This window comes from Anomaloglossus baeobatrachus, chromosome 1 (assembly GCF_048569485.1).
Source record: "Anomaloglossus baeobatrachus isolate aAnoBae1 chromosome 1, aAnoBae1.hap1, whole genome shotgun sequence".
Taxonomy (NCBI): Eukaryota; Metazoa; Chordata; class Amphibia; order Anura; family Aromobatidae; genus Anomaloglossus; species Anomaloglossus baeobatrachus.
In genome coordinates this window covers 326,450,510-326,466,204 of record NC_134353.1, presented here as the reverse complement: position 1 = coordinate 326,466,204, position 15,695 = coordinate 326,450,510, and the positions used below count along the sequence as shown (strand labels likewise).

The window sequence follows — 15,695 nt, the reverse complement described above, 5'->3', positions numbered from 1 at the left end:
ATTGGATTGTTTATGGAGAAATAAAAATCATTGTTCTCAGCAGCACATCGCCCAATGCAAACTTCAGATGTGCTGCTGATAGCATGATACTATATGGGAACAGATTGATCTACTATTGATCATTCTGTGCGCATCAGTCTTTGGGCAGAAAAACTTCAATATTTGTCAATTGTGCTTGTTTAAACCACTCCATCTGGGGGGCTGTTCACCGATGGGGTGGCGCCTTAAATCTAAGTCCTCCCCTGCCCTCTGTCGTATATTCACCTTCCAGCGACTTCACCTTTTACCGACACCACACTAGTTCCACGGCGCCATCTTGTGACTGTAACTCCTGACTAGGCGGAAGTCAAAAGTTACATCACAAGCTCCCAATGCAAGTCTATGAGAGCCAGAATGAGTCTCTCATAGAGATGTATTGAGTTGTTATATCCAATGCGCTCTATAAAAAACTGGCCAAAATCACCGGGCGCGGCAGTGGAAAAAGATGAAGCCACTAGAACGTGAGTATATAACAGGGGTCAGGGGACTTACATTTAAAGTTAAAGTTGTAATGTTAAAGTTGTAAATGTAACCTGTTTGAGTGTGATGGTGCCATATGTGAGCAGTTAGGGCCCCACTTTAATATTTTGCCCAGGGCCCCACTTTGTCTAAAATTGACCATGCTAATACATTATGGGGGTATTGTAGTTTCTGGAATGTGCCAGCCACACTACTTCACAAAAATAATGATGTGGGCTCAAGCTGTGCCAGCACATTATCTCGCAGGTGCCAGCAGTATTATACTGCTGACACCTAACTGTAGTGGCAAGGACCTGAGCTATCTCTGATTTGGGGCATTTAATCCTTGTTTTGAGACTTTACATGCAATTTCAATGTTTCAGAAAAAGAAGACCTGCGAAAATCATTGACCCCATCACATTGTCAGCTCACTGACAATACACTAATGATGTTCATTTCACTTTACAGGGAGTGGCTGAACTAGGGAAGCAAGTGAAAAGCCTTCCGACAGTAAATTACAACCTACTAAAGTACATTTGTAGGTAAGATATGTATGTAATTAAAAGACAACTGTCATTAACATATTATATAGCAAAAAATGCTTTTTCATCATTTATTTAATAGTTCCTCAAGAAGTTCATTAAAGGGGTTTTCCTACAAATAAAATTAATTTAAAAAGTTGATTTTAATCAATAGATCTTGGAATAATAATAACTTCTACAATTTGATGTGTTTAAACAACATGTTCCTGTGCTGAGATAATCTTATATATGTGTCCCAGCTATGTACTGTGTAATGGCCGTGTCTGACCATACAGGGACATGGTCGGATCATACCATATCTCTTAGATAGGGGAGGAGCAAGAGAATATACAGATAGCACAGCATGCGATCCTATCTGATTCTGTTTTTGAGGGAAAGTTTTTCCCAGCCTCTTTTTAAAAATATTTTACCTCATAGAAAGAATTATTTGCAATCCCATGCTGTAATGTTTGTATACTTCATTACTTCTTCCCCTGTCCAGGAGATGTGGTATGATCAGACCATGTCCCTGTACAGTCAGACACAGCCATTACACAGTACATAGCAGGGACACATATATAAGATTATCTCAGCACAGGAGATGTGGTATGATCAGACCATGTCCCTGTAAGGTGAGACACAGCCATTACACAGCAGCGGCACATACAGTATATAAGATTTTCTCAGCACAGGAGCTGCGGTATGATCAGACCATGTCCGTGTACAGTCAGACACAGCCATTACACAGTACATAGCAATGACACATATATAAGATTATCTCAGCACAGGAGATGTGGTATGATCAGACCATGTCCCTGTAAGGTGAGACACAGCCATTACACAGCAGCGGCACATACAGTATATAAGATTTTCTCAGCACAGGAACACTTTTTATAAACACATCCAATTGTGGACATTATTATTCCCAGATCTATTGATTAAAATCAACTTTAAAATGACTGGTGTTTGTAGGAAACCCCTTTAAGAGATTAGTGTGTTCTTATAGTGTTCAGAAATTTTTCTATAACTGCAGAGAAAAATGTATTGTGACTGGAGTTTTATACACCATTTTAAAGGGGGCTTTACACGCAGCGACATTGCTAGCGATGTCGCTGGTGAAAGCACCCGCCCCCGTCGGTTGTGTGTCACAGGCAAATTGCTGCCCGTGGCACACAATATCGTTAGGAGCCGTCACACGGACTTACCTGCCTAGTGACGTCGCTGTGGCCGCCCAATAGAAGTGGAGGGGCGGAGATGAGCAACCGTAACATCCCGCCCACCTCTTTCCTTCCTCATTGCCGGCGGCCGCAGGTAAGCTGTAGTTCGTCGCTCCAGAGGTGTCACACATAGCGATGTGTGCTGCCTTGGGAACGACAAACAACCTGCGTCCTCAGCAAGCAACGATTTTTTGGAAAGGAACGACGTGTCAACGATGGACGATTTGGTGAGTATTTTTCATCGTTAACGGACGTTCGTTGGTGCACACGCAACGACGTCGTTAACGATGCCGGATGTGCATCACGGAATCCGTGACCCTGGCAATATATCGTTAGATACGTCGTTGCGTGTAACGGGGCCTTTAGGCCTCATTCAGACATCAATGTGTCTACATGTACCTATTATAATCTATGGTGATATTCACATGTCTGTGGGGTTTTTTACGGACCGTGTGTCAATGCAAAACACATCGAGACGTCCTTTTTTTTCACGCAGCACCAATGAAACGTGCCCGATACACGTCTATGGGTCCGCGAAACACAACAAACAGCATACGCTACCATAGCATTTTCTTTGGAAATATTTGATTCGGTGTACAAAAAGTTTTAAAGTAATAAAGGAGCAGTTGTTCATTTGAGCTGGACCATCCTGTTTCTCTTACAATTCGCCTGTATTTCCTGTGCGGGTTAGTGGTCAAGTGATTTGCCGTGACCATACTTACGGTCACGTGTCGAACTGTCTCTTCTGGCTTCTCTCAATAAAAGAAAATTAATGAAAGTGCATCATGTATTTTCGTGAGTGCCCACCCATACTGAGAATACAAGGGAGCCGTGACAATGTCCACAGTACACACTGTCACAAAGTGGCAGTCTGCAGTCACTTTTCTTCTGAAAGTGTAAGCCCCTTTAACATCAAAAGGCATCGCAGATTTCACGCTAGGTGGCGACTTAACACTCTTCTGCTTATCTTGCTACATTGTGTCATGTATGTCATGGTGGGAGATTCTGCATCAGTTCTGTAAAATGCCGCATAATGTTAGAGGATCAGTAATCCTAAATGTAACCCTTTATTTGGTAAACATCGGATCTTAGATTTCTATGTCTTCCTAGAGATCACTGATAAATACATACGGCGGCTCTCTACTGCCTGAACAAGGCTATATAATGGTTCACATTATACTAGTTCATGGGGCACAATATAGTACAATACCCAATATTTCTACATTGTCTCCACACTCTCTGCATGGGTTTTGTATAAAAATTTATCTAAACATTTTTTTTTCAATTTTATATTTTAGGTTTCTGGATGAAGTTCAGTCATATTCTGGGGTAAATAAAATGAGTGTACAGAACCTTGCCACAGTGTTTGGGCCTAATATTCTGCGCCCTAAGGTGGAGGATCCCATGACTATAATGGAAGGTAAGTTGGATGTGTACATTTTTGCTCAGTCACTATTTTTCAGTGTTAAACAAATTTAAATATGGAATTCATCAATGAGAAGTATCACCTATATGCTTTTTGGCAGGGGGTTTATGAATGATGGCATTTATGGGATGCTGTGAAGGGGTTTTCTCCTCAGGAGAGACACATAGACTTACCACTTTGCTTAGCACTAGAGGGGGCTTCTTAATAGGCACTAGCAACTACTAGTTTATCTATATATCATCCAGACATGGTGACAGTTTGTCTTAATGTGCTAAAATATGCTTAGTAGATAGAATAGGTGATATCAATGTTATACTGCTGTACATCCGAGCATACTAGCAGATGTCTACTGCCTCAAGTATCCAGTAGTAGCAGCGTCTTGATATCATTCTCACATCTGAGGCATGATCTCACCTGTCTGGCTGGTTGATGGTGTGAAGCCAGATCACCCCAGGCTGAAGAGTAAATAGTGAGATCATGTTCTACACATCTAATTAGTTATTCTCTGTATGTAGTCTACGGGGTAATATCGCCTATCATCACAATGAGCAGATCTACAGAACACATACCAAATACTGCACTGAATCTGGGTAATGAGAAGCAAGGCTGAAGATTTCTTACACCATCCTTAAATTATTTAGCCTCCCCAGCAAGGGGAAAAATCACTGTACACTGTATATTTGGATTGACTCTTCCACTAGAAAGGAGAATTATGTTTACAAGTTAGTAATTGAGAAATTAGAAAGTATCAATCACTGTACAAATCTTTAGTCATTTTTATATTTTCTTCTCTTTACATTAAAGAAAACATGAGGTGTGAATAGTTTTTCTGGCTTCTAACACTATCCAAGTTAGCCAGAGAGAGTTTCCCTTATATACAGTGCCCCAGTCACGGAGTTCCTTCATATTATATACAGTGCACCAGTCAGGGAGTTCCTTCATATTATATACAGTGCACCAGTCATGTACCAGTCAGGGAGTTCCCTTATACTATATACAGAACCAAAGCCATAAAGTTCCCCATATTATATACAGTTATGGGCATAGCGGTCACAGGGTGTGGCCAGGCCCATGCAAGAGAGGGCACACCGGCACCAGGACATATATATATCCGAATGAGGGACATATATACCAGGATTAGCCCAGGATGGGGGATATATATAACTGAACGGGACCCAGGATAGATGATATTTTTATATAATGGGGGAGGGCGGGCAACATGTATACCCTTAGAAAAAAGGAAAGGTCTAGCAACACAATTTTCCATAAAAAAAACAATTCTGTCTTTATTGAGAAATCACATACATGATAAAATACAATGATGTGGACCTAATAAGTCCCCCGCCTTATGTGTTTCGGAGATGACTTCTTACCCATAGGCATATGTATGTATGTATGTATGTATGTACTATATACAATTCTACAGCCAGATGGTTCCTTCATATTATACACAGCACCCCAGACAGAGAATTCCCTCATATTATATATATATATAGTGCCCCATTCAGGAAGTTTCCTAATATATACAATTCTACAGTCAGATAGTTCCTCCATATTAGATACAGTACCCCAGACAGACAGTCCCATCATATTAAATAAAAAACACGAGTTTGGAATATCCCTCCTATATGCAGTGCCTCAGTCAGTGAGTTCCTTCATAAAATATACATATAATGCATATATACATATTATGTACTACAGTAGTCATGTACCAGTCAGGGAGTTCCCTTACATTATATACAGTGCCCAAGTTGGAGAGTCCTTCATATTATATACAGTGCCAAAGTCAGAATGTACCCTCATTTATATAGTTCCTCAACCAGAGTTCCTTCATATACAGTGCCTCCATCAGAAAGTTTCCTCATATATACAATACCTCAGTCAGATAATTTCTTCATATTATATACAGTACCCAAGCAAGAGAGTTCCTTCACATTATATACAGCTCCCCAGCAAGAGAGTTCCTTCACATTATATACAGCTCCCCAGCAAGAGAGGTTCCTCAAACATACCGTGGTGGCCCAGCCAGTGTGTTGCCTCATATTGTATACAGTCTCCCAGCCAGAGAGTTCCCCTTTACAAATATATAAATTGGTACAGTCAGAGAATTCCTCTGTCTAGATGTACAAAACTCCATCCACATAGTGCCCCCAAATATACACTGTTACAAGTGCATCTCAATAAATTAGAATATCATGAAAAAGTTTATTTCAGTAGTTCAATACAAAAGGGGAAACATATATATTTATTATTTAGAGTCATTACACACAGAGTGATCTATTTCATGTGTTTATTTCTGGTAGGGTACGCTCACACGAGCGTTGAAATCGGATGAGTGCAATTCGAGAAAATCTTGCATTGCACGCTGACCAATGTTTTTCAGTGAGGGAGAGCTGTTGGTCAGCTTTTCTCACATCGAGATTCTGGATGCGAGAAAAGTAACAGCATGGTTCAATTTTCTGCGAGAGCCGTATCTCTCGTACCCATTCAAGGGAATGGGTGCAAGAGATACATCGGACTGCACTCGGATGTTATCCCAGTGCAGTGCGATATACGCACAGGCTGACAATGGAGGAGATGGGGGGATTAACCCCTCCCTCTCTTCTGCAGCGCCCATCCTCAGATTCACAGCTGTGTCCTGATTGCAGGATCGGTTCACAGTTTCATGACACTCAGCTCACGCTCGCAGCAGAGCCTGAGCCGGGGGTCATTAGCATATCGTATCTGATGCTGTCGCATCGGATGCCATACGCTCATGTGAGTCCAGCCTTAATGTTAATGATTATGGGTTATAATCAATGAAAACCCAAAAGTCATTATCACAGAAAATTTGGATAATTACCACAAAACACCTGCAAAGGCTTCCTAAGCATTTAAAATGGTCCCTTAGTCTGGTTCAGTAGGTTACATAATCATGAGGTATACTGCTGAATTGACAGATGCCCAGAAGGCAGTCATTGACACACTCCACTAGGAGTTTAAGCCACTCATTGCTAAAGCTGGTTGTTCACAAAGCGCTGTATCCAAGCATATTAATGGAAAGTTCAGTGGAAGGAAAAAGTGTAGCAGAAAAAGGTGTACAAGCAACCAGGATAACCTTGATAGGATTGTTAAGAAAAAGCCATTCAAAAATTTGGGTGAGATTCACAAGGCATGTACTGCTGCTGGAGTCAGTGCTTCAAGAGCCACCACACACAGACGTATCCAGGACATGGGCTACAAACATGGGCTACAGTTGTCACATTTCATATGTCAAACCATTCATGACCAATAAATAACGCCAGAAGTGGCTTATCTTGGCCAAGGAGAAAAAGAACTGGACTGGTGCTCAGTAGTTCAAGGTGTTGTTTTCAGATGAAAGTAAATTGTGCATTTCATTTGGAAATCAAGGTCTCAGAGTCTGGAGGAAGAGTGGAGAGGCCACAATCAAAGCTACTTGAGGTCTAATGTGAAGTTTCCACAATCAGTGATGGTTTGGGGAGCCATGTCATCTGCTGGTGTAGGTCCACTGTGTTTTATCAAGATCAGAGTCAGTGCAGTCGTCTACCAGATAATTTTAGAGCACTTCATGCTTCCCTCTGCCGAGAAGCTTTTTGAAGATGGAAATTTCATTTTCCAGCAGGACTTGGCACCTGTCCACACTGCCAAAAGTACCAATACCTGGTTTACTAACCACATTATCAATGTGCTTGATTGGCCAGCAAACTTGCCTGACCTAAACCCCATAGAGAATCTATGGAGTATTGTCAAGAGGAAGATGAGAGACAGCAGACCCAATAATGCAGTCAAGCTGAAGGCTGCTATCAAAGCAACCTGGGCTTCTATAACACCTTACCAGTGCCACAGGCTAATCACCTCGATCCCACACCACATTGATGTAGTAATTCATGTAAAAGGAGCCCTGAGCAAGTATTGAGTGCATTTACTGCACAGACTTTTCAGTAGGTGCCAACATTTCTGAATTTAAAATAATTTTTTCATTTGGTCTTATATAATATTCTAAATTTCTGAGATAATGACTTTTGGGTTTTCTTTGGCTATAAGCCATAATCATCAACATTAACAGAAATAAACACATGAAATAGATATCTCTGTTTGTAATGACTATAGAATATATGTTTCCCTTTTTGTATTGAATTACTATAATAAATTAACTGTTTGAGGATATTTTCATTTATTGAGATGCACCTGTATATCCCGAGAGTGCCATTGAATGCCGACCTTCTATTAGTTCCCATGGAGCAGAGAAGGACATTATAAGCCGCCAATCTCCAATTATGCACTGGTCACTTCTTTTTTCAACAGGAGCCTATAGCTTAGCAATCTGTAACTATGAGACCACTTACATGCAGACAGTATCCAGGCACCACACCTTATTACATATGCTGTGACAAGGATTAATGCAACTTGTATAGTGCTACATATGGTGTAACCAGATCATTTTGCCTTCTTTGCAGGTACTGTTGTGGTTCAGCAATTAATGGCAGTGATGATAAGTGAACATGAAATACTTTTCCCGAAAGACGGAGATGGCCAAAATCAAATTGGACAAGAGATGAGCAACAACAATAACGAGTTACAAAAGAAAATTATTTTAGGTCAGATTCAAAATAAAGAGAACAACAACACAAAGGATATAGCAATGAGACGTTGTTCATGGGAGAAATCTGATTCACCACAAAGGTCCAGTGTTGACAATGGTTCTCCCACTGGGCTTTCAGGAAGTAAATCCAGCAGCCCAAGAAATAGCATTCACAAACTTGATGTTACCCGAAGCCCACCACTAATGGTGAAAAAAAATCCTGCATTTAATAAGGGTAGTGGAATTGTCACCAATGGTTCCTTTAGTAGCTCAGTGGAAGTACATGAAAAACATCATTCTTTACCTAATGGTACCTTACAAGCAAGGAGAACCTCATCACTAAAGAGCTCAGGAACAAAAATGGGTACCCATAGTGTACAAAATGGAGCAGTGAAAATGGGAGTGTCCAGTACAGATACTATGAGCAATGCTCTGAATAGTCGGACCACAAGTTGGCTGCCCAATGGGTACGTCACATTGAGAGATAACAAACAGAAAGACTCCACTGGTGAATCAATACAACAGCACAGGTTGTCTACATACGATAATGTCCAGCAACAGTTCTCCATGGTGAACTCAGATGACAAACAAAGCATAGACAGTGCAACATGGTCTACATCATCATGTGAAATATCCCTTCCCGAAAACTCCAACTCCTGCCGATCTTCTACGACAACCTGTCCAGAGCAAGACTTTTACACTGGGAATTTTGAAGACCCAGTATTAGATGGGCCTGTTAATGAGGATATTACCAACCAAGTGGACTTTGAGACCAAATTTGACCGGAGAAGTGCAGGAGGTCGCAGTAGCCGGGCTACTAGTAGCAGTGACAACAGTGAGACTTTTGTAGTGAGTAATTCAAGCAATCACAGTGCACTGCACAGCCTCGTGTCCAGTCTAAAGCAGGAAATGTCAAAACAAAAAATGGAGTATGAGACAAGAATAAAAAGGTATTATTAATATTGTTTATCCTCTTTGTAAGACAAGAGTGTCCTCCTAATAGTGATACCATACGTATATAAAGAGCAACAAACCACATATTGTTAATGACAGTAAATTCAAAAAAGTCCTGTTTCTAGAAAATCATTCTTCAACTTGTAAAAGTATACTATTCTCAGGTTGCACTTTTCTGGGTTTTTTTGCTATGCATTTTAATAGAAGATACCAAACAGAACCAAAGTTTGGTCATTATTTTATTTACTTACGCTAGTATTTTATAATTTTTTCACGTTGTCCAACGGGCATTGCAACCATACTGTTTGTCACCATTAATTGTTTTTTCTCAAATGGTCATTCTGTTTTAATTAGTAACAACAACAGTTTTACCATTGATTATAATTAGTGATGGATGAGCACTAAAATGGTTGAATGCTTGTTTCTCGACTAGAGCTGGTCAGACACTTGGACGAGTATGACGTGCGTGAGTAACGACTATTATAGAAAGTCAATGATTGACCTGTTCGGGTCTCCACCCACATACGGCCAGCCACAAACAGAGCATTTCCGGCAGGAGGGAAAGTGAGTTTGTGGGGGTTTTTTTGGTCATGTTATGTCTGAGAGCATTGTGTAATGAAGGACTGTGAATGGCTCTCCCTGGTGTGCCTGCACACATCATTTTGTGTGAGCAAGCCTGTACGTTGCGTTCATTGTTTCACGGACAAAATATCCAGGCACCTGCAATATTCGGCCAAGCACCGCGAGTACCCAAGCACCCCAATGTTCATCCAAGCAACGAGCAGTGACAAGCACGTTCGACCATCACTAGTTATAATCAGTATAGATGGTTACAGCTTGATGTATTTTTTCAAAAGCACCCACCATTACAAAAAATAGTGGCTTTATGATTTCAATCGTGTATGTTTAACTCTGAAATGATTTTAGCGTTATAGGGAAAAACATACTTTAGAAACGGTTTAGAGACTAATTGGAAAGGTGGGTCCTTAGCGGTTTCTCCCCACCCACTGCCAGTGACACAAATCTTTTACTGTATACGGACACAGGAAGAGACCAGTCACTCAAGAGGAGTGGGTGGAGAAAAAACGCTGGGTATTCTCCTGTGTGACTAGGCTCTTGTGCGGCTTGGTCCCTGGAAGTTTTTGAATTTTGCTTTTTTCTAAAACACCACAGCATTTTAGAGTCAAACATATATGGATGAAATCATACAGCCAGCGTGTGATATTTGCGGACTATCTCAGCTCTCAAGTTCCCTTTAAGGTTTGTAAGTTTCACTGTGGAAAAATTGTTTAACATTTCTGACACTGTGAAGCCTTGTGATAAACTATAGTTTGGGATTAACTATATTTTATAGTACATTTTGTAAAAAATCATAATCATGTAGTATCACTAAGCATACGTTCCGCATATCCCAAGTGAACCTGGTCTTCCGCTATCTCATATTGACTATTTCGTTTGTATGTTACTGACCATAATTTGTTTTTCTACAGCCTGGAACAAAGAAATATAACTCTGGAGACCGAAGTTCTTTCCTTACATGAGGAACTGGAACAAGAAAAGAAAAAATACACAATGGTTGAAATTAAAATGAGGAATGCAGAACGTGCCAAAGAGGACGCTGAGAAAAGAAACGACATGTTGCAGAAGGAAATGGAGCAATTTTTTTCAACCTTTGGAGACCTTACAGTTGAACCTCGTAGACCAGAAAGAGGGAACACAATATGGATTCAGTGAAGTGGCCCAAAGTATGTTGGACAGTGAGATGTAGTCGTAGATTTTTATGCGGAGGGTATGCGGGTGGCTGGTCACCTGATATTCTTATAACTTGGTACTCTCTAAGCAGGAAGGAGATTACAACTAACCAACATTTTAAGCAGTATCCGTCTAACAGAGTCTGTTTTATTATTACATGCTCCATAATGCTACTGTCAAGTGTTACAACTGGATGTGTGTACATAGATAAAAAAAAGTGTTATGTTATAAAAGCAGAATTGTATTCCAAGAATTATAATAATGCAAGTATTGTATTTAAAATGGCAAATTGATATGTTGTTGCAGTCAAGCTTTATATGAAGTCTATATATACCCTTGCACTTAAGCATAATATAATATTTTTGCGCATTGTGCTACCATTAGCTTATTTTGTATATCAATTGTTCATGCCCGCATTGACAGGGAATGAACAAAGAAAAAATACATAGGATAATACTTTGTGAATTTGATGTTTGTGCCAACCAACTTGCCTATGACCAAAAGAAAGTGTACAGAATTTTATAAAGCATTACAGCAAGACCGGTCATGCCTGAGTCTTTTTATTTTCAGAAAATCTTAAAATCTAATTCTTGTACTTGTATTTAAAGATGAGCGGACCTGTTGAAGCTTGGGTTCTGCAGGATCAACCGGACTTTACTTCTGTTCTGGGCCTGGAGTTGACCAGGCCCAACTCTCCACCCACATGCAGCCAGCCATAAACAGATCACTTCTGGAGGAACCCACTACATCCTATAATGCTATTTTTACCCCCAGTGCAAACCATTAAAATACTGTACTGCAAGTGGCTCGCACTGGGCCGAACATCGAGCATACCTGAGCACACCAATGCTTGATCAAGTCATTTGCATATGTAAAGTACCCAAAATCTGAACTCGAACACTGTTTTTTTTTAAAGTCTGCGTTTGGTACGAACCCCAAACTTTAAGTTCAGGTCCGCTCATCTCTACTTGTATTAAGCAAAATGTTTGTAGACAATTATTAATATTAGATTGTGTCACACTCTTTTTTTGGGGCCCAATGTTCATTGATGGTTCCCAAAATACCTACCAGGTAATAAATACAGTAGCAAATTAGCTTTATAACAATACTCTTTGAGGGTTATTCTTAACAGCTGCACAGCCTCTCACTTCCTTGTATCTCGGCGGTGGGCACTCCTCCTTGAGTGACAGTTGTGGTTCAGTGTTTTTCTGAAGTCTATACTGTGATCACTATATTTGCATGTAGAGATAAGAGTGCCTTTGAACATGGCTCTTGAAAGTGTGAGCCGTGATTAGAACTGCTTTGAAAGCAGGGACAGGTGGGGCTAAGGCTTGTGATTTTAGTGGACAGAATAACAAATCAAGAGCTAACATGGAGTCGGATTAGATGTGCAGCACACTCCTTTATTGAAATAAATAGGTTGGAAAAAGGTGGCTGGAATCTTAGGAGTTAACTCCTCAGCTTAGAATGTAACTACTGCACATGCTCAGCCTGTCTCTGATGGTCAATCTTATTGGCAACAAGCTGTACACAATTTTCATGCTTTTCGAACTAACTATACAAATTTCATAATATGCAAGACAGTATATCAGGAAGAAAAGTTAATAAAAATTTGCATTGCCGGTGAAGGAAAGATGAAGCAGAATATTTAATCCAAGTAGTTTATTGATGCCTATGTGTTTCAAATTAATAACTTCTTCTTCAGGACAGAAACTACTGTAAAACTTGCAGTCCTGAAGAAGAAGTTATTACTTCAAAAAGCGTAGACATGAATAAACTACTTGGATTAAACATTTTACATAGTTTACATAGTTTACATAGTTACTTAGGTTGAAAAAAGACCTAGGTCCATCTAGTTCAACCTTCCTCCACCAGTTCTACATTTAGTCACTAAGTCATTTATAACCAACAATGTTTTGTGTACTGAGGAAATCATCCAGCCCTTTTTTAAAAGCTGTTATAGTATCTGCCGTTACTACCTCTTGTGGTAGTGTATTCCACAGTCTGACCGCTCTAACTGTAAAGAACCCTTTCCTATTTAGGTGTCGGAATCGCTTTTCTTCCACTCGCAGTGAGTGCCCCCTGGTCCTTAGTATTGTTTTCGGAAGAAATAAGTCATGTGCCAGTCCTTTATATTGACCACACATGTATTTATACATATAAATGAGATCTCCTCTGAGACGTCTTTTTTCTAAGCTAAACATATCTAACTTTTTCAACCTGCCATCATATGGGAGGCCTTCCATTCCTTGTAATAGTCTAGTTGCCTTTGAACTGACTCTAACTTCTGAATGTCCTTTTTAAAATGTGGAGCCCAAAACTGGATCCCGTATTCCAGAAGTGGCCTTACAAGTGATTTATAGAGGGGTAACAATACGTTGGGATCACGGGATCTAATCTCTCTTTTTATACACCCTAAAATCTTGTTTGCTTTAGCAGCTGCTGCTTGACATTGAGTGCTGCTGCTCAGCTTATTTGTAATGAGAATACCCAAGTCCTTCTCCTGTTCTGTAGTCCCGAGTTTACTTCCATTTAATATATACGCAGCTATAGGATTACTCCGTCCTACGTGCATTACTTTACATTTATCAACATTAAATCTCATTTGCCAAGTATCTGCCCATTCTGACATCTTATCCAGATCTTTTTGTAATATTGTACTATCCAGGTCAGTTTTTAATATCCTACATAGTTTGGTGTCATCGGCAAAGACTGACACTGTACTATCAATCCCATCCACTAGGTCATTAATAAAGAGAGTAAAAAGAATCGGTCCAAGCACAGATCCCTGCGGCACCCCACTGCTGACTATAGCCCATTTAGAGAATGTACCATTTATGACTACTCTTTGTTTCCTATCTTTTAGCCAATTCCTTACCCAGTTGCATATTGTGTCCCCTAGTCCTTGCTTCTGGAGCTTTAGTATAAGGCTATTATGTGGTACAGTATCAAATGCCTTTGCAAAGTCCAAATAAATCACATCAGCTGCATTACCAATATCCAGGTTTGAACTTACCCCCTCATAGAACCCCAACAGGTTGGTTAGACACGACTTATCTTTCATGAATCCATGCTGTTTGTCAGTTATTATATTATTTTCTGCAATATATTTTTGCATGTCATCCCTTAAAATGCCCTCAAAAACTTTGCATACTACTGATGTCAGGCTTACTGGACGGTAGTTGCCTGGATCTACCCTCTTACCTTTCTTAAATATCGGTACCACATCAGCAATCCTCCAATCCTGAGGCACCAACCCTGTTACAAGTGAGTCTAAAAAGATGAGATACAGCGGTCTGTCGATTACGGAGCTCAATTCCCTCAATATTCGTGGATGAATGCCATCTGGCCCTGGGGATTTGTCAATGTTTAATTTACTCAGACGTAGGCGTACTTCATCTTGTGTTAAATTAATTATATCGGGTGGTGGACTTTGATTTTTCACTTGTTGAATGATCCCTGGTACAGTCAGTTCCTTGGTGAATACAGATGAGAAATGCCTATTTAATATCTCAGTCTTTTGTTTGTCCTCTATAACTAACTTGTTATTATATTTTAAGGGTCCGATACTATCCTTTGTTTTCCTTTTGGCATTAATGTATTTATAAAAGATTTTGGGATTTATTTTAATGTCATTGGCGATTTTTGTTTCAGTAGCTAGTTTTGCTTGTTTGATTTCTTTTTTGCATTGCCTATTGATATCTTTATACTCCTGCAATGCTATTTCTGTATTCTCAGCCTTTAAGATTTTAAACGCCCTTTGTTTTTGTTTTATTATACTTTGTACAGTCTTATTTATCCATAGTGGTTTCTTTTTATTCCTGGACATTTTATTACCAGAGGGTATACGTTTTTTACAGGACTCTAGTACTATAACCCTGTATGTTTGTCACCCAGTCATGGCTTTCATCCAGCCAGGTTTCCGTAATGCCCACCACATCATAATCCATGGTTGACATAAGAGTCTCCAATTCATTCATTTTGTTTGCAAGACTTCTTGCATTTGCCAGTAGACATTTAATCCTATTAACACCTTTATTACTCCTAGCCTCCCTACGTTCCTTGTATGTCCCATCCCCCCCTAATACTTCATTGACCCCTACCGTCTCCCTGTCTCTATCTGCTCTATCTGTCCCCTTATTTGCTCCACTACCCTCCCTCCCCCCCGATCCTAGTTTAAAAGCTCCTCCATCCGTCTGACCAATTTCTCCCCCAGCACAGCTGCACCTTCCCCATTGAGGTGCAGCCCGTCCCTACCGTAGAGCCTGTAGCCGACTGAGAAGTCGGCCCAGTTCTCCATGAACCCGAACCCTTCCTTCCTGCACCAATTTCTAAGCCACATATTTATCTCCCTAAGCTCCCGCTGTCTTTCTAGTGACAGTCTGCTTCATCTTTCCTTCACCGGCAGCATGGATTAACACCTTTTCTTCCTGGTATAGTCTTTCATCATCGCGGCGCCACAGCAGCCGTACATTAAGTGCATTCCATGGTTGTGAACATACAACCCCAACCAGTTGATTGTGTTTCCTTACCTACACCAATATTATCACCCGGATAGGACCCTATTGTGCTTGGTTTTTTTTTTCTAGTTTTTAACCCTTAATTTCATGATATTAAAATACCCCTTTAAAGGAGTATCAAAAGGACTCAGATTTATGTTGAGGATGAGGCCCCATTGTGATGAGTTGTTAGCAGAGGGGTAGTCAGAATTGCAATCCAATTTATGTATATCAGCTCACCGTGTA

General features: G+C 40.2%; 1 protein-coding gene across 7 annotated transcripts in view; it reads left to right on the top strand.

Annotated features, from left to right (window-relative positions):
* The window catches only part of ARHGAP24 (Rho GTPase activating protein 24), a 1,297,893-nt gene extending 1,286,403 nt beyond the window's left edge, over positions 1-11,490 (top strand). For all 7 annotated transcript variants that reach the window (XM_075351869.1, XM_075351876.1, XM_075351884.1 and 4 more), the window contains 4 exons: positions 967-1,040; positions 3,535-3,656; positions 8,120-9,194; positions 10,689-11,490. In XM_075351869.1, the coding sequence (XP_075207984.1) occupies positions 967-1,040; positions 3,535-3,656; positions 8,120-9,194; positions 10,689-10,932 (1,515 nt within the window). In that variant the 3' untranslated portion in view covers positions 10,933-11,490. The remainder of the gene's footprint in view (positions 1-966; positions 1,041-3,534; positions 3,657-8,119; positions 9,195-10,688) is intronic.
* Positions 11,491-15,695: the final 4,205 nt, after the last annotated feature.